General features: G+C 36.2%; 2 protein-coding genes across 4 annotated transcripts in view; one reads left to right on the top strand and one right to left on the bottom strand.

The window, feature by feature from the left end:
* Positions 1 to 22,973, bottom strand: part of LOC149933419 (UDP-N-acetylglucosamine transporter-like) — a 28,801-nt gene that overhangs the window by 233 nt on the left and 5,595 nt on the right. For 2 of the 3 annotated variants that reach the window (XM_090155782.1, XM_090155781.1), the window contains exons 2-7: positions 18,937 to 19,123; positions 15,149 to 15,303; positions 10,335 to 10,457; positions 9,415 to 9,592; positions 7,048 to 7,166; positions 4,916 to 5,046 (exon numbers count right to left, since the gene is read on the bottom strand). In XM_090155782.1, the coding sequence (XP_090011908.1) occupies positions 4,916 to 5,046; positions 7,048 to 7,166; positions 9,415 to 9,592; positions 10,335 to 10,457; positions 15,149 to 15,303; positions 18,937 to 19,123 (893 nt within the window). Of the gene's footprint in view, positions 1 to 4; positions 820 to 4,915; positions 5,047 to 7,047; positions 7,167 to 9,414; positions 9,593 to 10,334; positions 10,458 to 15,148; positions 15,304 to 18,936; positions 19,124 to 22,973 lie in introns of those variants that run through there. The other variant, XM_090155783.1, reaches the window with a different exon arrangement.
* LOC149933420 (uncharacterized) lies at positions 5,821 to 6,595 on the top strand. The gene is made up of 2 exons (XM_090155784.1): positions 5,821 to 5,997; positions 6,056 to 6,595. The coding sequence occupies exons 1-2, from the start codon at positions 5,959 to 5,961 to the stop codon at positions 6,572 to 6,574; spliced, it is 558 nt and encodes a 185-aa protein (XP_090011910.1). The 5' UTR covers positions 5,821 to 5,958; the 3' UTR covers positions 6,575 to 6,595.

The raw sequence follows: 22,973 nt of genomic DNA, 5'->3' as shown, positions 1-22,973 counted from the left end.
GAAAAGAAATTGAACTTTCAAGTTAATATTAACTGATGATAATATGCATACCTATGAATAATATACCCAAAATCAAGAAATAGAGCAAAATTCCAACAGTAGACCGGTTTCGCCATTTTGGGGTTCACTAGAACTGTGTAGGAATAATGACAAACCTACCTCGAAGTACAGAAGTTAGTAAGTTACTACATGTAGTACAAGGCTGCGTTCAGAAAAGGCCTATTTACACAAACCAACATTTTCGCCAAACTTTGTTGGACAACACGAGCTGGAAATCAAGCTGCTCCGTGAGAATGGAGAAAATATTTTCTTAACGTTTTGAAGAAAAATTGCCCGATTTCAAAATTACATTTTTGCGCGTGACAGTACCTTTACATTATGAGGTATAGCCATAGACATAATAAAGAAATAGACCCAAGATTCTACGGGCGGTTAATACGGAGGCGACGCCAAGCAGACAACCGGTATTTGTTCCGTATTCCTGTGGTACCACGTTTAAGCGACGCCTGTCGATTAGGTGAGAAAATAAAAAATCATCACGTGACACGTCACATATGTTCGTGTTTGTAATCTTTTAGGTACTCTGACGTGATTCGCGAATATTTTGGCTGTGAGAATTGAAAATAAGGTTAATTTTTATTATAATTTTTAAATAAGTCATTTAATTCTTTCAAAACCCAAATAAAAAGCAGCAGATGATCTTTTAATTAAAAACAAAAAAATTCTACTTGCGAAATGATATTTTGTCAAAGGCTTAAGAAACTCGTGTACTATCCGGTCTGGTGTGCTTAGGGCTTGTTATGAGAATATTCTGAGATTCTAAATTGTAAACAAAAGTAAATGGAATTTTGATGAAATTGATGATTCTACTAAAGGTATGTAGCTATTGTCCTTGAAATAAAATTAGCTTTGACAATTTAAGTCTGAGTGCTTGACCCTTCATTTCTAGATTTTTGTCCTTCGCTAATTTGTGGAGTCTGAGCGTGCAATATAAATTAATAACTTTCTTAATGATGATGTTCGATTCCAACTTCAGCATCAAACATGTTCGTGGTGATCTGGGAAGATGTCCATGCCAACAATATTTCGTATTACAGCAAGTTCTAGTTCTTAGACTACATTTCTTTTATAGAGAGGAATATATCTTCATAACAACTAAACAAAATTGGCTAAAAACCAAGGAGATCTTGCTCAAATTATAATAACATAATTAAACCTACACGAAATGATCCTTGGTCAAAATTTAAAGGTGAGAAGTTAGCATCACTATTTTTTTCTATTTCACTTTCAACTGGATGTAATTTCTTTAAATTAAATAAAAAAATTATTTAGACTATTTTTACTTGTTTTAATTCTAGGGAAACCAAACCAGAGTTGGAATGGCTTTTGGTGTGACCCAACTTTTGTCATTTACAATTTGTATATCCCGTTCTAAAAAGTGATCATTACAAATTAAATTATGATTTGAATGTGTCGCGATTTACAGCAATTGTCCATTGAGAAAGTATTGTAGGTTTAGATTAGGGAAAACTATAGTTATACAAATATTTTAAATAAGAATGAATATTCATCAAAATAATGTGATAATTTAATCCTACTTATGGAATGAAACCTTTTTCGGTATTGTTTTACTTGTTATTGCAATGCGTAAAAACACTAATATTAACCTTTTTTACCAAATAAAAACAGATTTTTAGTAGAAAAAACATTTTCTATAACTTTTTAATAAAAAAAATAACCAAAACGAATTATGAAACATGTTAGCTAACATAAACGTACTACCCGTTTATCAAATTCACCCCTAAAGTTTTTGCGTCTGATTTTAAACCTGATAAATATTCTTAAGCGTTAGGTACTACGTGGCCTAGGCCAAGCGATCACTGCTCCTCGTAACATCCCCGTCCTAGATTCCACAAGCCTTTGCTTCGTAACGGAGACAATGCCTTATGGAAGGCAGGACGGATACGAAACAGAGAGCCAGTGGGCGCCTAGTCTAAAGCGCCACTAAACTTAAGTGGCGCTTTTAACGTAGTACCCCAGGAATACGGAACAACTGCCGGTTGTCTGCTAGTTATCGCTCCCGTATATTTTTGGCAAATCAAACTCCGCGTAAGGTGTCTATTTCTTTATTATGTCTATGGGTATAGCAGGCTTATTTACCTGCTTTTATACCCTAACATGGCGGCGTATTTTCACGCGAAAAATGAATTTTAAGATCCCCCAATTGACCGATTTTGAAATGACGTTTTAGCGCGCGGCACTACAGGTACATGTCTTGGGCACACAGCCTTCTTTGCCTGCTTTTTTGACCATAACATGTAGAGGTATTTTCACGCGCTAAATGAATTTTAAAAGCCGTCAATTGGTTTTTATGACCGAGGCTTACCTCCAAATATTTAAATCAAATACTTTTTGTTCCCAATTCCTTTTGATTACACAAAACTAAATGATAATATTAAAATTAAATACCTTTAATAATATTAATGGACATATTTCGTAATAGAAGAGGTCTTTTTAAGAATTAGAACTAATTTCCTTCCCCAGTTTAAGCACGAAACCTCGACTAAAAGTTGGAGACTTAATATTCTTTGTTACCTGAATCAGACCTGAATGGACTGAAATAATAACTCCTTGTTCATGGTAACGTCATAGTTTTATTTATAAGGGCGAGTACTTTAGCTAAGATTTTTGAGCTTTACTGAACGCAGCCCAAATTAAAATGCCCTCTATGAGTTTCCAAATACAGTTTAGGGTTACTTCCCCAATACTGCATGGCGTATCGATTTTTTTCGGTCTTGGTAACCTTTAAAAAGGTTGAAAAAAATTCGATGCGCCATGCGGTAGGTAATCTCAGCCAAAACTGTATTAACAAGCTCATATAGGTTTGTATTAGTTCGCATGGAGTTAATTCACCAAAACCAGTGACCGCCTGACCAATATTTGAAATTTTATTATTAAAGGCAACATAAAACTCTAATTCGCTTTTTATGGAAGATGCCAAATATTTTAGGGGTCTTCCATTAAGCGGCACTAAAAAGTCAAAAAGCCATAACCTTCGGGCTTAGGAAATATAACGTCATTTGCTTTTAAAGGGAATATAACCTGAAAAGCAATCTTTATGGAAGACCCCTCCAATTTCTCAAATTTCCCCGTACAGTGGCGCCAAACATTCCCTTTAATATCCGTCAATTAAAGGGAATATAACCTGCAAAGCAATCTTTATGGAAGACCCCTTCAATTTTTCAAATTTCCCTGTACAGTGGCGCCAAACATTTTTAGAGCGAAAGGCAAGAGCGGCCAGAGCTGCAAGCTTTGGTGTTCCACACCAAATACCTGAGGTTATATTCCCTTTAAATATGTGAAGAAATAGCAGACGACTTTTGAAATTTAATGTTTTTCGGTTGAACTTTCAGCCAGTCTTGGAAATAACACACGTCCACTGGTCCAAAACCAGTTTATTAATTGCTTGGACCAGGTTTTTAATTAAAATACTGGGGGTCACTGGTCCGTAGGAACAGTTTAATAATTCACTTTTTTTTTATGGGCATTGAGGCGGGACCAGTTTAAAAATTCAAGCTTTCTTCCAATTTCTACTCTGACTTTTTTCTTTCTAACACAATAAACGTCACACTAGAGATGAAGGGCTTACGAAGTTACCAGCAACCTTTAGTAGTGGTATTAAGTTACAATGAATAATGAAGTAAAACACCACGCGGCGCGATTCACGATTCGCGCCTTATAATAGGTGTTTCCATAAAATAAAACGATAAAAAATTAAAAGTATAAAATGTTTTTATCCGCGTCACGAGCTTAAGCTTTTTAGTAATTTATCGGCACGCGCGTTTCGCACGTGGACTTTCAAATTCCAAAATCTTTATCGACTGCAGCGCGTGCTCTCTATCTTCAATAATTATAGCTAGTGACGTAGAAAAAACATTTACACGTAACCTCCCATATTTTATAGAAACATCTATTATAAACATTTATATGGTTTCTAGAGTCTAGACCTATCCACATTTCACATTCCATAAAAAATAATTTACAATGGGACCAATAGAAAAAAATCATGGTAAGGGTCACTGGTCCGAAGGACCAGTTTATTTTGTAGATAATAGGGGTCACTAATCCTTAGGACTAGTTTAAAAAAATTCCTTATTTCCAAGACTGCTTTCAGCCGTTGCGCAGAGATAATTTTGAACGAGCAGACAGCTTTCATAAATTCAATTTAAAGCAGTCGGTAGGCGGCGATACTTATGACCAAAATTTAAACTACGCACAAAGCCTATAGGAGGAAGTTCAATATAGGAAGATAAATACTAGAGGTTGTATTCCCTTTAAAAACAATATGGAGACATGTTTATTTTCTAGTACTATGATAGTTTAAATAGTGTTCGCCGATAGCTTAAATTACCCGATCCCGATTTTGAGTTTCAACCGACACAGATACCGATTTTCTTACCGATATGCCAAATCGTTACAGATACCATTTGTTTTCCCAATACCCATTTTATTAGATTTTTACCGATACCTCCAAAGAAAAACGTGAATCACCGACCATGCAACTGACGCTAGCTAGGTTAAAGAAATTTCATCTACCCAGTATTTAAGAAAATGGTTTTATAGATTCTTTTACGCGCGTATTTCATGGGAGTCGCCATTACCGTGCTACACGCGAGAGAACTTTCCACGGTAGAGCTACGTGCAGTACGTCTATGGCAGCTGCCTGTGGAGCAAATCGTGGGAAAGACGTGCGTAAAAGAGTGTATATAATCGGAAAAAATCGGGGAAAATCGGTTCTTTAGACGAGGTAACCGATACCGATTTCATATCGTTTTGAACCGGTCCCTCCGAAATTAACCAAACGGTAGCTTAAATTATCAGAATTGAAAAGAAAAGCAACTTAGTCGGAGCTTACCTCGTAAGTTCGATATCGGAGAAATTGTAAGAGATGAGCGTGGAAAGAACAACGGAAACGGAAGTCGCGAATCCTTTCAAGATATTGTCGGCATACTTCATCACCGTCGCCACGCAGATGCCGCCAAATGCCTGCGAAATACAACGATAAAATATTGTCTAGTTTTGATAATAAATAGGGGAGGAAAATAGTACCAAACATTTATTCAGCTCTGCATGCATCGGAAGGAAGATCTTATATCAAATATCGAATATTTCAAACGACGAATAATATGGTCGAATATTTTTTGATCGTTGAACGTATCAAATACCAAATAGTAAATCGAATATCGAACAAGATGTCACGGACATTTAAGTACACACAATCCCCCCCCCCCGATGTGTGTACTATATTTTAAATATTATATTTAAATTTCAACAAATTTTCAATCATCTTGTACATTAACTTAATAAACCAAAGATAAATTTTATCGAAAATGAATATTTCGAGTGACCTAGTTTTGGAAATAAAGTAGCGAAACGCGAAAACGTTAATTTAAACTAATTATATAATAATAATTTGCATACCCATACATTGACGAATTAAGTAGATAATAAAGAGTGGGAACCAAGGAATATGATGTAAATAAGTGCGGTATGCAGCGCCATTCTCCGTTATTGTAAATTATGGAAACTACAATATGGACTGGCCGAACTCGTGTTTCAACCCTTACGTAGGAGAACGCTAGCTTTAATTAACTACTTCTACTAACTTATTGGATGAGCCAGGATTCGCACTTAAACTACAAACAAGGAAGTTAAATACAAAATTAAACTGATCTCCACCAAGTGCAGATTAATCTGGTACCCGAGATACCAACAAAAACAGCTCCAGCAAAAGTGTTATTGTAGTATTTAAGTGGTCCTTTCTTTTCGTGATTATTTTCATAAAAGGCACTTGGAAAAATGTATAAAAAGACAACGGAGCTTCCCAGACCACATCACAGATCGAACAACCTTCTTCGAAGCTCATCTAAGAAGAAAACTTCTCTCTAACCTTCCAGAATGCTGAAATTCGTCGCCCTCCTCGCTTTGGCCGCTCTGGTATGTACCGGTCAACGTTTAGTTGGGACATAGTTATTAAGTTCTGGTTTTTACGCAGTGCGCCGCCCAAAAGTCGTCCGACATCTTCGGCGCTGGATTATCCAGCGGATCCTTGGAAATCCGCGAGCCCCTCCCGGTGGAAGTGGCTCCATCTGGTGGCGCCGCTGTCTCCGCTGACTTGGGGTCCGAAACCATAGAGTACCCCGCCCCGGCCTTGTCGGCCAACGCCCCCCTCGTCCACCTGCCCAAAGGAGGACAGGAGGTCGTCGACATCCCCCAGGCCAACATCCACCTGCCGGGCAACTCCCTCGAGAACAAGGACCTGCACCTGAACCTGCCCAGCCCCGTCGTCGAGGCTCCACAGCCCATCATCCGCACCAAGGACGTCCTCTTCCGCCTGCCCCAGCCCATCTTCTACGTGCCCAGACCCGTCGTCCAGCACAAACCCATCGTCTACCGAGTGGGACACACCCTCCGCACCTTGACTCCCATGGTCAACACCCGCCCCTACCTCTTCGAGGTGCCCAGCGCCCAAATCACCGGAAAAAGCGCCTACACTCAACCAATGCCTTACTAATTAATTCATTAATTAAGTGTATCTCATTAAGATAAGGTTTAAGAGATAAATATGTATTTTTATTGTAAATAAAAATGTTAATAATAATAATCATTATCCTTAATCTATCGGCTGCGGGATTTTTGGGTTAGGTTGGCCAATTATTATTATTTTTTAAACCTTTACATGTAGAAGTATTTGGGTCCCTCTTTAATTTCCTAAAGCTAGCAAAATATGGTGATTCATACTCAAAGTTTCAATTTCTATGCTCCTGTAATAATTTTCTGTACAAATTTAAAGGAATTAAATGCTAAATCCAAAAGGTTTTCGATTATTTAAAATTTTGTGGGTACTTTTGCTAGGATTTGCGTGCATCTTTAAAATTTCGGGGTAAACCATAGCATTAGCTTATTATTATTATTGATAATTATATCTTCTTTACCTAACTGCACCACCATTGATATTACTTCAAATATAAAATAGTCCCAACTTACTTGTAAGAAAATTACCAGCCACGTTAGTTTGTTGAATCCTTGAAAAATACCGTTGTCGGAAATACTTTTCAAGTCTTGCATTACCACAGCTGCTCCGCAAAATATTAAACTAAAAAGACCTAAAGGGTAAAACGAAAAATGATTAGTTCATTTGCATTAACCATCCTTTGAAAAAAGTTATTTATTTCCTTGGAAATTTAATCACTTATCTAAAGTTGGAAAAATCACTTTCACGAACTCAAAGATTGTAAATGCTACACCAAAGAAGTTTTTTCAACTAAAATTCCTCACTGATTGCAAAAAGACCAAGTATATATCGAAACGGATGCTTGTTTTAACTGAACATTTTCGATATACCTGAGCTTGGAACTAAGGTCGCGCAATGCGCTCGAATGTGCTTGAATACTTTTCCTAGGTCATCACTAAGAAGGACCAAAAAAGAGCAGAATATCGTTTGGTGTATCATTTACATTACTTAAACAATATCCGAGATTTGAAATTCACAATTTAGGTGGTCCCGGTGGCCTTCTGGTTTTAAATGTAACTCTTGAGTCACTGTCTCTTACTTTTCCAGGGATAAGAGACATGCTAGAATTGTGAAAAATGTCTGGCACGCTCTGTTTTGTAAAGTAAGAGAAACATTTTGATATTTCTACTTTTTTCTTCATTTTATTTATAGAAACATCTATTTCCATATTCAATGACCAGTTCTTGGTCCAAATTCATATTGCTACCACGAGGGTTTGATATTCCCAATCTATTGATGTATAATTTTCAACGTGGTCAGCTATTTCTTGTGGATTGATATATCATATACATTTTTGTCCCAATGATAACCATATATTTCGAGTGGAACAATTGTTTTCCCGTAAAGGGAAATATGAATTTGGGTAATAAAGCTCCAAAAATTGATGGTTTCTAAGAAATGAAATGAACCTTTACGAAGAGGTTGATCAAATTTGATAACGCAGATCCAGATTTGTCTTTTTTTGAAAATTACATTCCTAAATGTGTGGTCCCAATAGCAATGTATGACATTCAACTTTATTCCAATCAGGGTTGTTAATTTTTGTGAAATCGATTTATTTCATTTAAATCGGATTTTTATTGATTTTACTTGATTTTAGTAATCGATAGTTCAACGAAAATGGCTCGATCCAATGTTCAAAATTGGATCCAGCTGTAATCAAGGCACATCAAATCGGAATCAGGGTTATCTGATTTAAATAAATTTTATTTAAATCACGTGATTTTTTTTAAATCATTGGTTTAAATTGTGATTTTTATTAAATCATTGGTTAAAATCGTGATTTTTTAAAATCATTGGTTTAAATCGTGATTTTTATTAAATCATTGGTTTAAATCGTGATTTCTATTAAATCATTGGATTAAATCGTGATTTTTATTGAATCATTGGTTTAAATCGTGATTTTTATTGAATCATTGGTTTAAATCGTGATTTTTTTAAATCATTGGTTTAAATCGTGATTTTTTTAAATCGCTGATTTAAAACACGTATCAATGTATTTATGAAAATGTACAAAAGTAGCTTCTTTAGATATCGAAATTAAATTTTATTATTAATTAATATTTCAATTTAATACAGATTAATTTAAGATATAGTTTACGTTATCACGGCACTCAAATTATTTATCAATTTATCAAGAAAAATAGGCCTAAAACCCAAAAAAATCAAGTAAAATCAATAAAAATCCGATTTAAATGAAATAAATCGATTTCACAAAAATTAACAACCCTGATTGGAATAAAGTTGAATGTCATACATTGCTATTGGGACCACACATTTAGGAATGTAATTTTCAAAAAAAGACAAATCTGGATCTGCGTTATCAAATTTGATCAACCTTTTCGTAAAGGTTCTTTTCGATTGATGTATAAGGTACATTTCTTAGAAACCATAAATTTTTGGAGCTTTATTACCTAAATTCATATTTCCCTTTACGGGAAAACAATTGTTCCACTCGAAATATATTTATATGTGAAAATAATTCGTTTAATGGCATCTCTAAAATAGGAAATGAACTTGTGGAAGTTAACGGTAATAGTTAGTGTAAAAAACAATTAGCTTTGATTTTTCCCAAGCGGTGCTACCAAATTTAACAGTTGATTTTGTATTTACCATTTTTTAAGCATTATCCAAATAAATCGACTCCACAGTTAATGGTAATAGCTAGTGTAGGGAGCTGTTGGCTCGCGTGGCATGAGGGGCTTGCCACCACCCTCCTACGCATTGTAGCCCGGCCACCTGAATTATTGACTTTAAAAGTCGCTTGATGACTTAGGCCTAAGGTGGTGCTTGGGTATTAGCCTAGCTGATTATTATTATTATTATTATTCGTCAGTTACCTAATTGTATAGTTCGAATCCATAGGGACTGACCAGAGCTTTGGACTATCTTTTGGAAATAGACTCCAGTGAAACCGCTCGAAATGCAGGCCGCCAGCACAGCCGAAAGACCCACTAGATAAGACGCGTTTTCTTTGGCTTTATTCGCATCGGACTCCTGACTCTTTTCGTTGGGCCACTGCAAATTTTGTAAATTAAAACATGTTCAACAATTTTTAAAAATAGTTTGGACAAGCGCGTAAGGACTATTAGTAGACTTGAAATCTTCGTGTGTATTTTATCCTGACGCGATAGATATTGGTGTGGCGGCGCTTTCGCCTCGTGGCGAGGTAAGCCGGGTTCGATCGCAGCTTGTGGCACTAAGGGAAAAGACGGAACAACTATGGAATTCTTCAGTTTCCTTTTTCCATAAAAACTTGTTGATATTAAATGTTGGATAGGGTGACATGTAGGACTTCCAGCCAATCAAATTAATATCATTAAAAGTCGTTAGAATAATTTGGCCTGAAGTTGTGCCTTAGGTATACTAGCCTAGCTAATTATTAAGAAATTATTAAACTAACGTTAGATTTACAAAACATTTTGGTGTAACTTTGTAAGATACTTTTTGAAAAATGCGAATTAAACATGTACGAGTAGATAGGCACCTATACAATATAATGTACAAAACAAAATAAATACTTTTTAAATTTAATAATAACTTAATAAGCATCAACATGCTAATATCACTGCGTAGCATGGCTTTCATGTTGGTATACCATTTCGTATCTATAGGAAAACCCAAGAGGGACGTCCCATGACGTCATAATGCCAAGTCCCTACTATGGGTGAAATTTCTTGGAAACCCTAAAATTTCGCTATTTCCCGAAAGAACCATAACAAACCAATTCGAAGATATTTTCCATAAGCTGAGCACTCACCTGAACCAACGCGACACCGACAGTAAGTAGTATTAAGGAGAGCCATTGATTGTAATCCAACTTTTTGCGTAACATCGTAACGGAAAATAAAGCAGTTGTCAAGATTTTAAGTTGATAGGTCACCTGAAAAAATAACCCTTAATTAAAAACAAAATCTGAGCAGAAATTTGTTCCATTTAATTGGACCCGATGGAACATCAATTAGCAGGTGAAGCGAATAATCAGAATAATGCGATAGTATGAATAAAACGCGTTTAGTAGAAAGTGTCAACAAATTTACATATCTGCCCTTCTAAAAATTTAGTTTAGCCATCATCACAATGTTTACGGAAGGCCCGAACAATGTTAGGGATTACCTCCGCGACAAACAACTAAGCAATACCAAAAGTGTCAAAAGTCATAGTAGTAAAGTGAAATTAGCTCAAAATGGTAACAAACCCGGAACCAATTTGTTATACACTAATGTTTACCATAATTCACTATAGCGAACTACATTCTGACAAACAGTTGACTGATTTTGTCATAGGGGAACGTGTCTAAAAATGGTTGACATTTTGATAATTTACGTTTTTGGCCAATAACCTGGAAACCCCTGAGATAGTCATTGTTCTATTCAGAAGCCGGTTGTGTAGAATATTCTAATATCATATTCAATTTACTATATATTCGCGACAACAGGGAGATATAGCGATTATGACAAAGAGATATCTACTAAACTTATTTTTTATTACTCTCCTTAAATGTTAGCTTTTCTGTTTTATTTAACTGAAAAAGAAGTTACAGATGGGTCAAATCATAGACTAAGGAAGGTAGTCTATGGTCAAATCGACAACTCATGCAACCATGGGTCGGCCGATTCAAATGAAATTTAAACCACCTAAACTAGGGACACAATCATGGGGAAATTTAAACTCTTGAAGAGTTCATTTTCGCACCCTCAAACATATTGTATAATAAATTGAAGAATATTTCGATGATTACTATGAAACTTTGGATTTTAGGGTAATACTTAGCGCTGATTTCGAAAACATTGATGTTTGTTTTCTAAATCTTACCGTTTTATTAAAGTAAGTTAAAACTTCGTGATTTTTAATCAATGGGGGGTCATCTTTGACGGACAATTTCGCTATGAGGGCAAACTTCGATTTTCAATTTTAGACATTCATAACAATTCGCTTAAAATTAGCTTTAATTTGATGTATAATACCATATGTCTAAACTATTTCTAATTGGCGAAATGTTAGGTCAAAAGTTAGCAATATTTTTTCGTTTCTTGTACAAGACGCGGTGCAGGGATTTCATTGGGAAAATTCCCAATGTACCCTACACACGTTTGTTATTTACTACAAAATTGGAGAAGCTACCCATTATTTCAGTAATTAGAAGTAACTAGAATTGGCTCGAAGCTTTCCGATACAAAATTTCTTCAAAATGGCGTCCCCCAGGGGTCAGTTATATCGCCCATATTGTTCAACTTGTATATAAATGATTTATCCACTATTATTAATGATGGTCTATATGGGTATGCTGACGATACCCTATCACTCCATGGTGGTAAATGCCTCGATTTTGTGATCCAAAATACTAATATATTATTAGATAAAATAAGTATGTGGCTGGAAAAAGTAACTTAAAATTAAACTTAACAAAACCTGAATATGTTATATTTAGTAATATAGGAAAAATAACCACTACTTCTTTAGACCTACATTCAAGCTGAACGTTTCTGTTTTAACAATTACATAATTGAATTATATTTTTCTTATTAAGTTAAAATACGATATTAAAAGAGTTCAGCTTGAAATAGCGCGAAAGTAGACAATGGCCACCGTAGTCTTCCCCCTTAAAAACGAAATTTTAAATATAGACCAAAATTTTAAATATTCAATGATTATGCATCTATACAGAGACAATTATAGTTAAAAAAAACCAAATTACCAGACCACACAGCACAAATGTAAATACTAGATTAAAATATACCTTTAAACTCCCGCAATGTAAAACAACCAAAAAATTAACATCAATTTTCTACAACGGAGTAACCCTACTAAATGCTGTAGCAGAATATAACGGTAAAAAAAATGCAAATATTTTTAACGGAAACTTAAACCTTTAATTTTAAATAACGCTATCCAATAAAGAAATCTGAATCTTAGCGTTATTTTAAATGGTACATAAAAATATATCTGATTATGTTGTTTTTATAGTGTCTAAATTCATAATCATAATATAATAGCACTTTGCTTTTTGAGACTATTAAGATTTCTATGTATCGCGGTCTTTTATTTTATGTTATTTTTTGTTTTAATAACCAATTGTTTAATTTACTTTATCTTCACTTAAAAGGCAGAGGGCTCAGAAGTCACTTTGTTGACTTAGCCCAACAACTCAATTGTAAAAAACTTTTTAAACCACTAATTAATTTGATTTGATTTGTTAGTGACGAAATGAATCAAGGAGCCTCAACCGTTCATTGTTTTCTAAAAACAGTGATTACTCACATTAAGACCGTAATTCCACAGATCCGTCACGTTCATTTCTTGAGTGACGGTGCTGGCTCTCAGTACAAATATTTCAAATTTCCAAAAATAATTTATCGCAAAAAATGAAAAAGATAACACTCGTTTAGACAAACTATTGACGGAAACGCTGCCTGCACGCTATCGAAGCATAATTGGTTCATTTTCAGTTTTGAACGACATTTTTCATTCGTTTCTTTAGTAGGCTCCGGCAGAATACACAATGTTATCTAAGGGAACGAACACTTGTCTTCTTTCAAGCAGAATGTCATTTTCTTTCTCAATTGTTTCGCCAACTTGAGCCGCATACCATTCTTTGTCGTAAATCGCTGCTACATAATCGCCAACAGAAACGTCATCAAATCGTAGCAAATATTCGGTTTTTTTAGTTTTGCAAACTCTTACTTTTGTGGAAAATTGATCGGCAGATGTTCGAAACATATTTAGCTCGCTATTAGATACAGGAATAAATTTACGGTGGCTGCGAGTTCCAATAATTGTACACGCATTTGTTACGTAAAAAAACTTTATGCCTGTAATATTTTTATCTGCCTATTGAAAGAATTGACTAGGTGTTAAAATCTGATTGTCTCGCGTGTTTTGTAAAGATGCTCTTGAAACTAGGCGTTTGACTGTGCCTTCTACACCACCACACGGGCTCTTTCCATGAGACGTCGCAAAAAATTCCATTCGGCCGTTAATCCAAAATCTTCGCTGTGATGGCACAAATTCAAAAAGTTCTTGCAATTTTTGATCTGTGAGCCAGCACCGTCACTAAAGTAGTGAACGTGGCGGATCTGAGGAATTACGGACTTAATGTGAGTAATCACTGTTTTTAGAAAACAATGAACGGTTGAGGCTCCGTGATCCATTTCGTAACTAACAACGCAATAACTGAAAGAATGGGTAGCTTCTCCAATGTTGTAGTTCTTACAATAATTTTCCCAATGAAATCCCTGCACCGCGTCTTGTACAAGAATGTTATGAATGTTTAAAATTTAAAATCGAAGTTTGCCCTCATAGCGAAATTGGCCGTCAAAGATGACCCCCCATTGATTAAAAATCACGAAGTTTTAACTTACTTTAATAAAACGGTAAGATTTAGAAAACAAACATCAATGTTTTCGAAATCAGCGCTAAGTATTACCCTAAAATCCAAAGTTTCATAGTAATCATCGAAATATTCTTCAATTTATTATACAATATGTTTGAGGGTGCGAAACTGAACTCTTCAAGAGTTTGAAAAAGTGACTTATTTTCGAAGGGCTCTAGTTACGCAACCGCTGCATCGATTACGCCAAACATTTTCCCATGATTGTGTCCCTAGTTTAGGTGGTTTAAATTTCATTTGAATCAGCCGACCCATGGTTGCATGAGTTGTCGACTTGACGTGGAATGACCCAGATCATTTACTTTTCTCCCATATTAATTACAAAACACGCGTTCTTAATCTGATATTCTCAGGACAAAGCTTTAGCTAGTGAAAATATGTTATTATTATGTAAAAATGTTAATTTTATACTTAAAACGCTTCAAATGGTCTCAGAGGCCTTACAATGAAAATAAAGTACATACATTCTCAGAATTGTATTATCACACGGCCTTGTTGTGAACGTCTGGGCCTTATGGTTTGAATAGCAAACGTATTATGTCGTTTGAACTAAACCACATTTTAAGCCCTATTACGGTACGTGTCAATCGGGAAGGTAGTAGGGTCATTGTTTGTTGTATTAATGTTGTCAGCCATTTTTCAAAATGGCGGAAATATCCAAAATGGAAGAACGTTCTTTAAAGCAACAAAATTAATATTCAGCTATCTTTCAATTTGCTACGCGTGAAAACCTTGTTTTACGGTGGTATAAGTTTGAAGTTCCATCTGGGTAGCGAGCCAGTAATATATACATCAGCAGATAGTAAAAAAGATTCTACACAACAATGGAATAAATCAATGACTATCTCTAGCGATTTCCGCGTTGTTGTTCAAAAACTAAAAATATACACAATGGCGATCATTTTTAAACAAAAAATTTTTTCATCATATAGTTCGTTATGATGAACATATTTAGACCAGAAATTAGCTTGTAAGATAGAAGTTCCGTGTCAAAACTTTATTTCTCGGGGCAATAAGAGAGAGCGACCAATATTGGACCCCTTTGGGGGTGACAGAAATACTAGAGGTTATATTCCCTTTAAAGCTCTTTTCTCCTGGCCTGGCGGGTTTTTAGGCGAAAAATACGGTAACAATGTCGTTTTCAAATTGAAAAGGCGATATTCGAAGGAGGTTCCTTTCAATACCTGATATGTGGCAGCATCCAGGTTTGATAGAGCCATAAAAAGCAAATTATTTTGGATGGTGTAGAGAGCAGCGGGTATTAACAACTTCAGCGTTTCTTTGGCTTTCTTAAAGACTTCGAGATATAAAGCGTCGGATAAAGCTTTTAGAGAATATTCTGCAAGAGAAAATAATCAGCGAATGAGACCCACACCGCAGTTCGATCATTGACTTCATGCTAATAAAGAACCATAAGCGTTTTACACCATTTTTGATTAACTGAATCCGGAATTCATACACGCGACTACAAGGAATTTTTGTGCGAGCCTTAAGAACAAAGAATATTGCCAGGATTTTAAGAGGTGTAGACTTGTTGTTTTTTTTTCAAAAGTGGGCCTTTTTAACACCTTTAAAAATACGAAACTGACCACCAGAAAACCAAGCCCAATTAAAGGAAACCAAAGTATAAACCACCACCAGATGTCTTTAATTTAGACACTCGTAGAATGTATAGAAGCTGCTGTCAGTTGCGAATGAGGAAAGCAGCAATTGATATAAAGGACGTTATTAAAAAAAGCAATGACTTTAAATATATGAATGGGCGCAATTCTCCGTCCAAAACCTCAGAATGTAAGAGTTTAAAATGTTTTAAACTTTAGAAAAGTGATGGACGGTGAGATATTTGGGCAGGGAAAATGCTAGTGACCTACAACGGCCATAAAATGTAACAAGAGTCCCTTTTTTGTCCGCAAAATGATATATCATTAATTCTTTAAAACAGGATACCTTTAGAAACTAATTATAAATAACAAAATTATTAAATTACACATTTTTAATTCCAATAAAATACAATACATTTTCGAGAACTATGAGTAAACGAAATACATTATTAATAAGGCATTGGTTGAGTGTAGGCGCTCTTCCCGGTGATTTGGGCGCTGGGCACTTCGAAGAGGTAGGGGCGGGTGTTGACGATGGGAGTCAAGGTGCGGAGGGTGTGTCCCACTCGGTAGACGATGGGTTTGTGCTGGACGACGGGTCTGGGCACGTAGAAGATGGGCTGGGGCAGGCGGAAGAGGACGTCCTTGGTGCGGATGATGGGCTGGGGTGCCTCGACGACGGGGCTGGGCAGGTTCAGGTGCAAGTCCTTGTTCTCGAGGGAGTTGCCCGGAAGGTGGATGTTGGCCTGGGGGATGTCGACGACCTCCTGTCCTCCTTTGGGCAGGTGGACGAGGGGGGCGTTGGCCGACAAGGCCGGGGCGGGGTACTCTATGGTTTCGGACCCCAAGTCAGCGGAGACAGCGGCGCCACCAGATGGAGCCACTTCCACCGGGAGGGGCTCACCGATTTCCAAGGATCCGCTGGATAAACCAGCGCCGAAGATATCGGACGACTTTTGGGCGGCGCACTGCGTAAAAACCAGAACTTAATAACTATGTCCCAACTAAACGTTGACCGGTACATACCAGAGCGGCCAAAGCGAGGAGGGCGACGAATTTCAGCATTTTGGGAGGTTAGAGAGAATGTTTCTTCTTAGACGAGCTTCGAGGAAGGTGGTTCGCTTTTTGATGTGGTCTGGGAAATTGCTTCCCTTTTATAGCAGGTTTCGAAGTGGTGTCTTCCATAAAGTAATCGTCAATTATAGTTTATCCGCTTCTTCGTGTCTTTAATCACGTACTTGAACGCAACAAATCGCGATATATCAGCTTTTGGATTAGTTTCGTTGCAAAAATTAAAATATCAAATCTGGTTTTTATCTGCATTTGATCGTGAAGTTTTACTTGTTGAGCCCAAACTTCCAAAGCTTCGAAATTCGTACTTCAGAAAGCCACCAACCGTGGAAATAAATATGGGTAAAAAGAAAACTATTTTGTTGAGGGCAGTAGCGCGGTACTTCGAGACGGAAATAAGAATAACACTAACATTACACTTAAATTGAAACGAAAAATGGTACATTTCATTAACACTACTTTCATGCTAAGTGTAAATTTTATAAATGTGTAAGTACCCTTACAAGTTATCAAGTTTGATTCCAAAATTATGTAAAAAATATTTCATCCAATTACAATATATTAAATTCAACTTAAAGTGTTGGTTGCACGAAATTTTAGCTATGGCTAATTAATGATTCATTAGAAAGAGCAAACATTTTATAGCAAGTACAGAAAATTTCATCAAAATCGGTTGAGTGGTCTTTGAATTATTATAAAAAGAAGTCGAAATGGTGGAAATCGAGGTTTTCGGCGAATTTCCAGACTTTCTCGGCACCCATGACGTCAGAAAATGCGAAGCGTATCATTGGATAATTGTCTGTAATACATTTCTTTACATCTGGGATTAATAGCAGGTTGATTTAATAACCAGGAAAAAGTCCTACGCAGTAGTAATTTCTTCTTTCTATAAAATAATATATACGCATACATGTATAAAAAGTGTTATTTTTTGGAGCGCGCGCTTCCTAATTAATCGTGTAGAAGGTCTCGTGCGTTTTCGCGCGAGCTCAACAAAAACAAAAATATGCGCGCGCTCTCTAACTTTAACTGCACGATGAATCTAACGTAATCACGTGACCTCTCGTATTTTATATAAAGAGCTATTGAAATAGGCATACACAAGCCTACGTAGTAGAAAAACGATATGAAACCGAAGGCTCCTCGTAAATTTTTTGATAAATGTCGGGTCGTTTGAAAACTTCTACAAGTAAACAGAATCCCTCCACTTCAGTTCCTTCTATTTTAGGAATAAAACTACAGCTTTGATTTGCCCCAAATTGCTCGTGCTACGGAGGAGATAAATTCGCCGAAAATTTCAGGATTTTGAGGAGCGAAAAAGGTCAGTTTCGGACTCAAAGTTAATACACTTAGGCTTGGAAATCTGTTTCGACAATGACATTTTTGGAAAGAGAACGTCCTGGGCTTCAAAACAAGTCCGCATTCATTCGTTTTTATTTCTATCGATTTTTCGTGCAACCAACACTTTAATTCCGAGTTGTTCAAAATTATTTGATTAAAAAAGAATTGTATTCAAACTGGATATGTCTTAATTCCAGTTAGATCCAAAATTATGACATTGGATCGTTGGGGCGTATCCCGGATTTCATTTCACTTGGTGTTTAAACTGTGCACCATTCTTTTGGACTTACGTTTCTTAAAATTATTTATGTTTGTTTGATTTCAATCTAGACAACCACTTGACCATGAATGTCTTGCCCTACGTACTATCTGAAGTTCGCTAGATGCTTCGCTTTGTAGAATTAGTCTTTCTTCAGGAGTGCCCGAACCTGGAATAAATTGGCTGACATCCGAGAGAAGACCTCTCAGCGCCCAATCCAACAATTCCGTTCCATGGTCTCGGAATACTTATTTGCTGATTGGATTGTTCAAAATTCTTAATTTCATTTCTTTCAATTTCTATTTTTATTGATTGTTTTCTAATGTTTTAAAAAGAATATCTTAACTTATCCTTATTTTACTTTTATATTGTTATTTGTTTAATATATGTTTGTAAATGTCCTGATGGTAACCACCCACAATATAGGCTTTGCCTCTGTGGTTGTCTGCAAAGGGTTTACGAAATAATTACTATGCTGATTCGATTTTATCGGGGGAAGGATCTTACTTTTCGGGCATCACGGGGATTGGGTGCTAAAAATCATCTCAACAAAGTCATTCTCCCAAAGTAGAGATAAATACATTCTTGGTAAAACCGAGTTTTACGAAAACCTTTGCAGTTATCAATACTTTAAATACATGGAATTTAAATAAAAAAAATCACAGTGGGGGACAACTAAATATACAAATTTTCAACTCACGACTTTGTACGAAGAGAAATACAACTGCCGTTAGCAGTTTTAGAACTTCGGAAATGACTATAGCCACTGAACTCAGGTACCTGGGGCCAGTCACTGGTACTGTCCTGGAATAGCGAAGAACTAAAACCAGGGTCGTCGTCTGGGCCACCAACGTAGTTAACGAAATATATTTTAGCATGTAGTTTACCTAAAAAAAATCAAATGTATAATCCAACAGGTTAATTAAAAATGCATTTTTTTAAGGTCAGCACACTCCTTGTTTTTGTACAACTCGTTTATCAGTTTTGGGGCGGAAAACGAATCACATTGTGCTGATTTGCGCCATCTACACTTTGTATCCCAAACTGCATATATAACATTTTAGACAACCAACTATGCTCCTCCCCTTAAAAGTCAATCAAATCTTTGATTCCCTACAACTTCCGTCTTTTGACGTGATTGAAACACACACGGATGACGTTCCACCCACTCTGGTGACCATGGTGTCCGCGTACAATCTCATTCTCCCGAAGTGTAATAGTTCTTTTTATAAACTAACGTGGCCTTCTTGTTTAAATGTTGCTCTTACGTCACAGTCTCTTACTTTCACAAGACTACTAGCGCGCGCTACAGTCGCGAGGATTATAGGTTTTTCTAGCGCGCGTGCAAATAGCTCGTGTGAAGAATATTCTAATAAAGCCGTGTCTTGTGACGTAAGAGCTACATTTTAACAAGTTGGGAAAGACCACTTTTTATTTTATAAAATCAACTATTAAATACAATTTTGGTACCAGTGGAATTCTTTTGTCTTCCTAACATTTAAAACGAAATTATATAATTTTCTAAAATGCTAAAATTAAATAAATGGCGTTTATAATTATATTAGTTCCACAGTGATCAATTACGTCAGCGTCACAGTGTAGGAAGAAGAATACTTCTCTCTTGGACTAATGAAAACAGGGTGCCAGTGAATTTAATTAGCAAGCGCGGAACACTCTTCTTCCTATCCCTCTATCGGGGAAAATATTCGTGACAACTACTGCGCGAGTGAAAAGGTATCACAAGGCGCAGCCATGTTTAAATATCTGTAAACGCAAATTAAAAGCACGGCTAGCTCTGATCAAGCGCTGTTCGCGTTATGTCGGCCAAGCACGAGCAATTAATTTTTTTATCCAAAAATCCATATACTTAAAACTTAAGCAAGAAAATGTACAGCTCAAAATTTTTATTACTATATATATTTCTTTTAAAGTGTTCCTTCTAAAATCTCATCCGTCAATGAATACATTAATAATAAAAGTTAAGTCGATATCTTTAGAAAAATATCTGTGTACATGGTATTTTAGGTAAAAAAGGGCACACGACGGAGCGATTTTTTGTTTGGACGAATCTATCGAAATCAATTTTACGGTTATATCATCTTAATGATACTCGCATCTGCAATCTCAAAATAACTTCTGTAAAAGACTGAATTCGGACCCAAGTAAAGGCAGTGAGATAATAAATTTTTTCCTGATTGCTATTTTCCTCAATTTTATTTCTGTGGCCCGCGGGTGCTCTGCCCCCGTTGGTTTTTCCCTGTGGGAGCTTGAGCCCTAGAGCCCCCACGGGTCGCCGTCACTGCGGCCAAGTCATTCACCATATATTTCTAGCGAGCAAGGATTTTCTCGCTATGGAATTTTTTTTATGCATTCATACACACTTCCCACGTTGACTTCAATATAAAAACGGGATGTTGAAATTAAAGAAAGAAACTTAATAAATAAGTTTTTGCTGTTTTTTTTTTAAAAAAACAAAGGTAACGTAAATATTGTAATGTTATTAAGTCAATTTTAGTTTTAATTTTTTTATATTTAAAATTGAAAAACACGAAACATAAAGCGTATGTCGCCGCGAAATGAGGCCAGCAACGTTTATGGCGCAATATCTGAAAATTGCAACAAAGCCACGTGTTACTATGGTATAATATCATAACAACTCTAAAATAATTATTTGACAAAACTAATAAATACTAGGAATGAATAAACTTAACTTATTTTATGTATTTTTCTTCAAAAAGTACGAGTAATGTTCTCTATTACAGGTGAAATTAATTTTTTACAAATTACAAGGGCAATCATTTGCCCGTGATTTTCGTCATGGTATGCTAAATAATACAAAGGACATCTCCAGTTTGGGTAAATCATGAGACTCAATTTCATAGTACATTCCTTGAGACCGCTAAATGTATATGGAAAAATATGTTCCACAAATGTCGTGGAGGACTGGGGTAACGAAGGTTTCTTCGGTTTAAATCCTTGATTAAGTCAAGAAGAGGAGAGCTACGGCCAGTGTTCCGAAGTGGTAAATGTCAGGTGTCAAATAACGTGGCAAAAAGTGGTAAATATCGACATGGCGAATAATACTCTTACTGGCTAAAAGTAAGACAGAGTTAGATCAATATTTCAAGGAACAACATTCAGGGCCGTGCTTAGGGGGGGGGGGGGCGGTCACCCAGGGCCGCTAAAATTTTCCCATAGGGATGTATATACCGGAGGGCCACTACACTCAGTTTCGCCCGGGGCCGCGAGACCTCTAAGCACGGCGAAGATTGATGAAAGTTTATTAGTTTAACTGCTTAATAAATGTTTAAACTGTTGAATTTGCAATATTAAATACTTTTGATGATAATAAACGTTATTATTAATAAACTTGTTATTACTTATTTTGGCTTATTTACATCATTTAAATGCATTTACTGATTATTAGTCTATATTTGTCAGTTTTTGCCATATTTACCACTTTTTGCTATTGACATGGACTTTATTCTAAAAACGTTGCATTTAGGTAACACTGGCTACGGCATGGCTGTGAAATGGTCTCTATGCAAGAGCTACAAATATAATTTTTACTCCAGTTTCATGTAAGCCAAACTTGATAATTTCAAGGTAGAGCGTTGGTTTCCTAGATAAACTAAAAGGGCATCTAAAATTTTTAGGGATTCTTCAGAAATCTGGCCATTTATGTTTTGAAGCTGTCTTCGTTTAATTTTGGAATCCTCTGTTAGCCTGGATTGTCGACCAACTATCTTCTGCGACATTTGATGACTCTGTTGATAATGTTATAGTTCCTTTTTTTAGTATGTTCTCGTTGGAAAAAAGAACTGCAACATCTAGAATATCGTTGGCTTCTGATATTTGTCGCTGGTGAGTTTACGTGTCAACACAAATTCAAACCCATATCTCAATAAATATTTTATGAAAGCTACGGTGGACTTGGTTGTAAGGGTTATTGCTTGGTACGTTATCCACTTTTGGTTTCATTTGTCAGTATTTGTTGTTGCTGGATGTGCCTGACTTGTTCTAAATATTCAAGGGAAGTTGTTTCTAGCCATTGAAGCCGCTCATCATTAATGATTTTTATTGGGATTTCTGTAAGGTAGAGCTCTGGCAGACATTGTGAATGTCAAAACTTTTTTTTAAATCATGTGGCCTGGTTAATTTGCGTAGGACGGTGGTGGCAAGCCCTTCATGCCAACAGCTCTCTTACACTTATACTGTTAGCGATGACCTCCACATGTTTTTATGGAAAGGGGAAACCGAAGAACTAGGGGAAACACCTTCAAACAGTGAGGAGATAACTTGCAAACTCTACGCAGAAGGAGTTGTTCTGAGTTTTAACCCAGTGCCACAAGCTGTATGCGATCGAACCCTGCTCCTTTTGCTGCGAGGCGAAAATGCTAACCACTCCGCCACCCCACCTTTATAAATGGTAGACCCAACTGTTTGGGACATTCTTGCTTTAGGATGACTGTAACTGCATTTTTGTAAATACTTCAAGTCAGCAACAACGTCTGGTGAAAAAATCAAAATAGCTCTTTTAACATTCACTTTCTCAAAATTGGAAGGCTCAACGCATTTCCTTGTTAAGTTTCTCGCGACTTTGATGTTTTCATTCTTCTGCATCTCATAAATTTCTACGACATACTTTAATGAAATATCTTCAGTGCCTTCTTCAGATTGTATATCTAATAATTTATTTCAGGCATTTTTGAAAACGATGTAGCTAAGGAATTTATC

This window comes from Leiobunum rupestre, chromosome 8, assembly GCF_980474605.1.
Source record: "Leiobunum rupestre chromosome 8, qqLeiRupe1.1.hap1, whole genome shotgun sequence".
NCBI classification, from domain to species: Eukaryota; Metazoa; Arthropoda; class Arachnida; order Opiliones; family Sclerosomatidae; genus Leiobunum; species Leiobunum rupestre.
This window is presented reverse-complemented; position numbering and strand designations above follow the sequence as displayed.

What these genes read in the sequence shown, in the direction of transcription:
- LOC149933420 (XM_090155784.1), top strand. Translation starts at nt 5,959, where the DNA reads ATGCTGAAATTCGTCGCCCTCCTCGCTTTGGCCGCTCTG. An exon ending in TCCTCGCTTTGGCCGCTCTG is followed by an intron (nt 5,998 to 6,055) that starts GTATGTACCGGT and finishes GTTTTTACGCAG; the next exon opens with TGCGCCGCCCAAAAGTCGTC.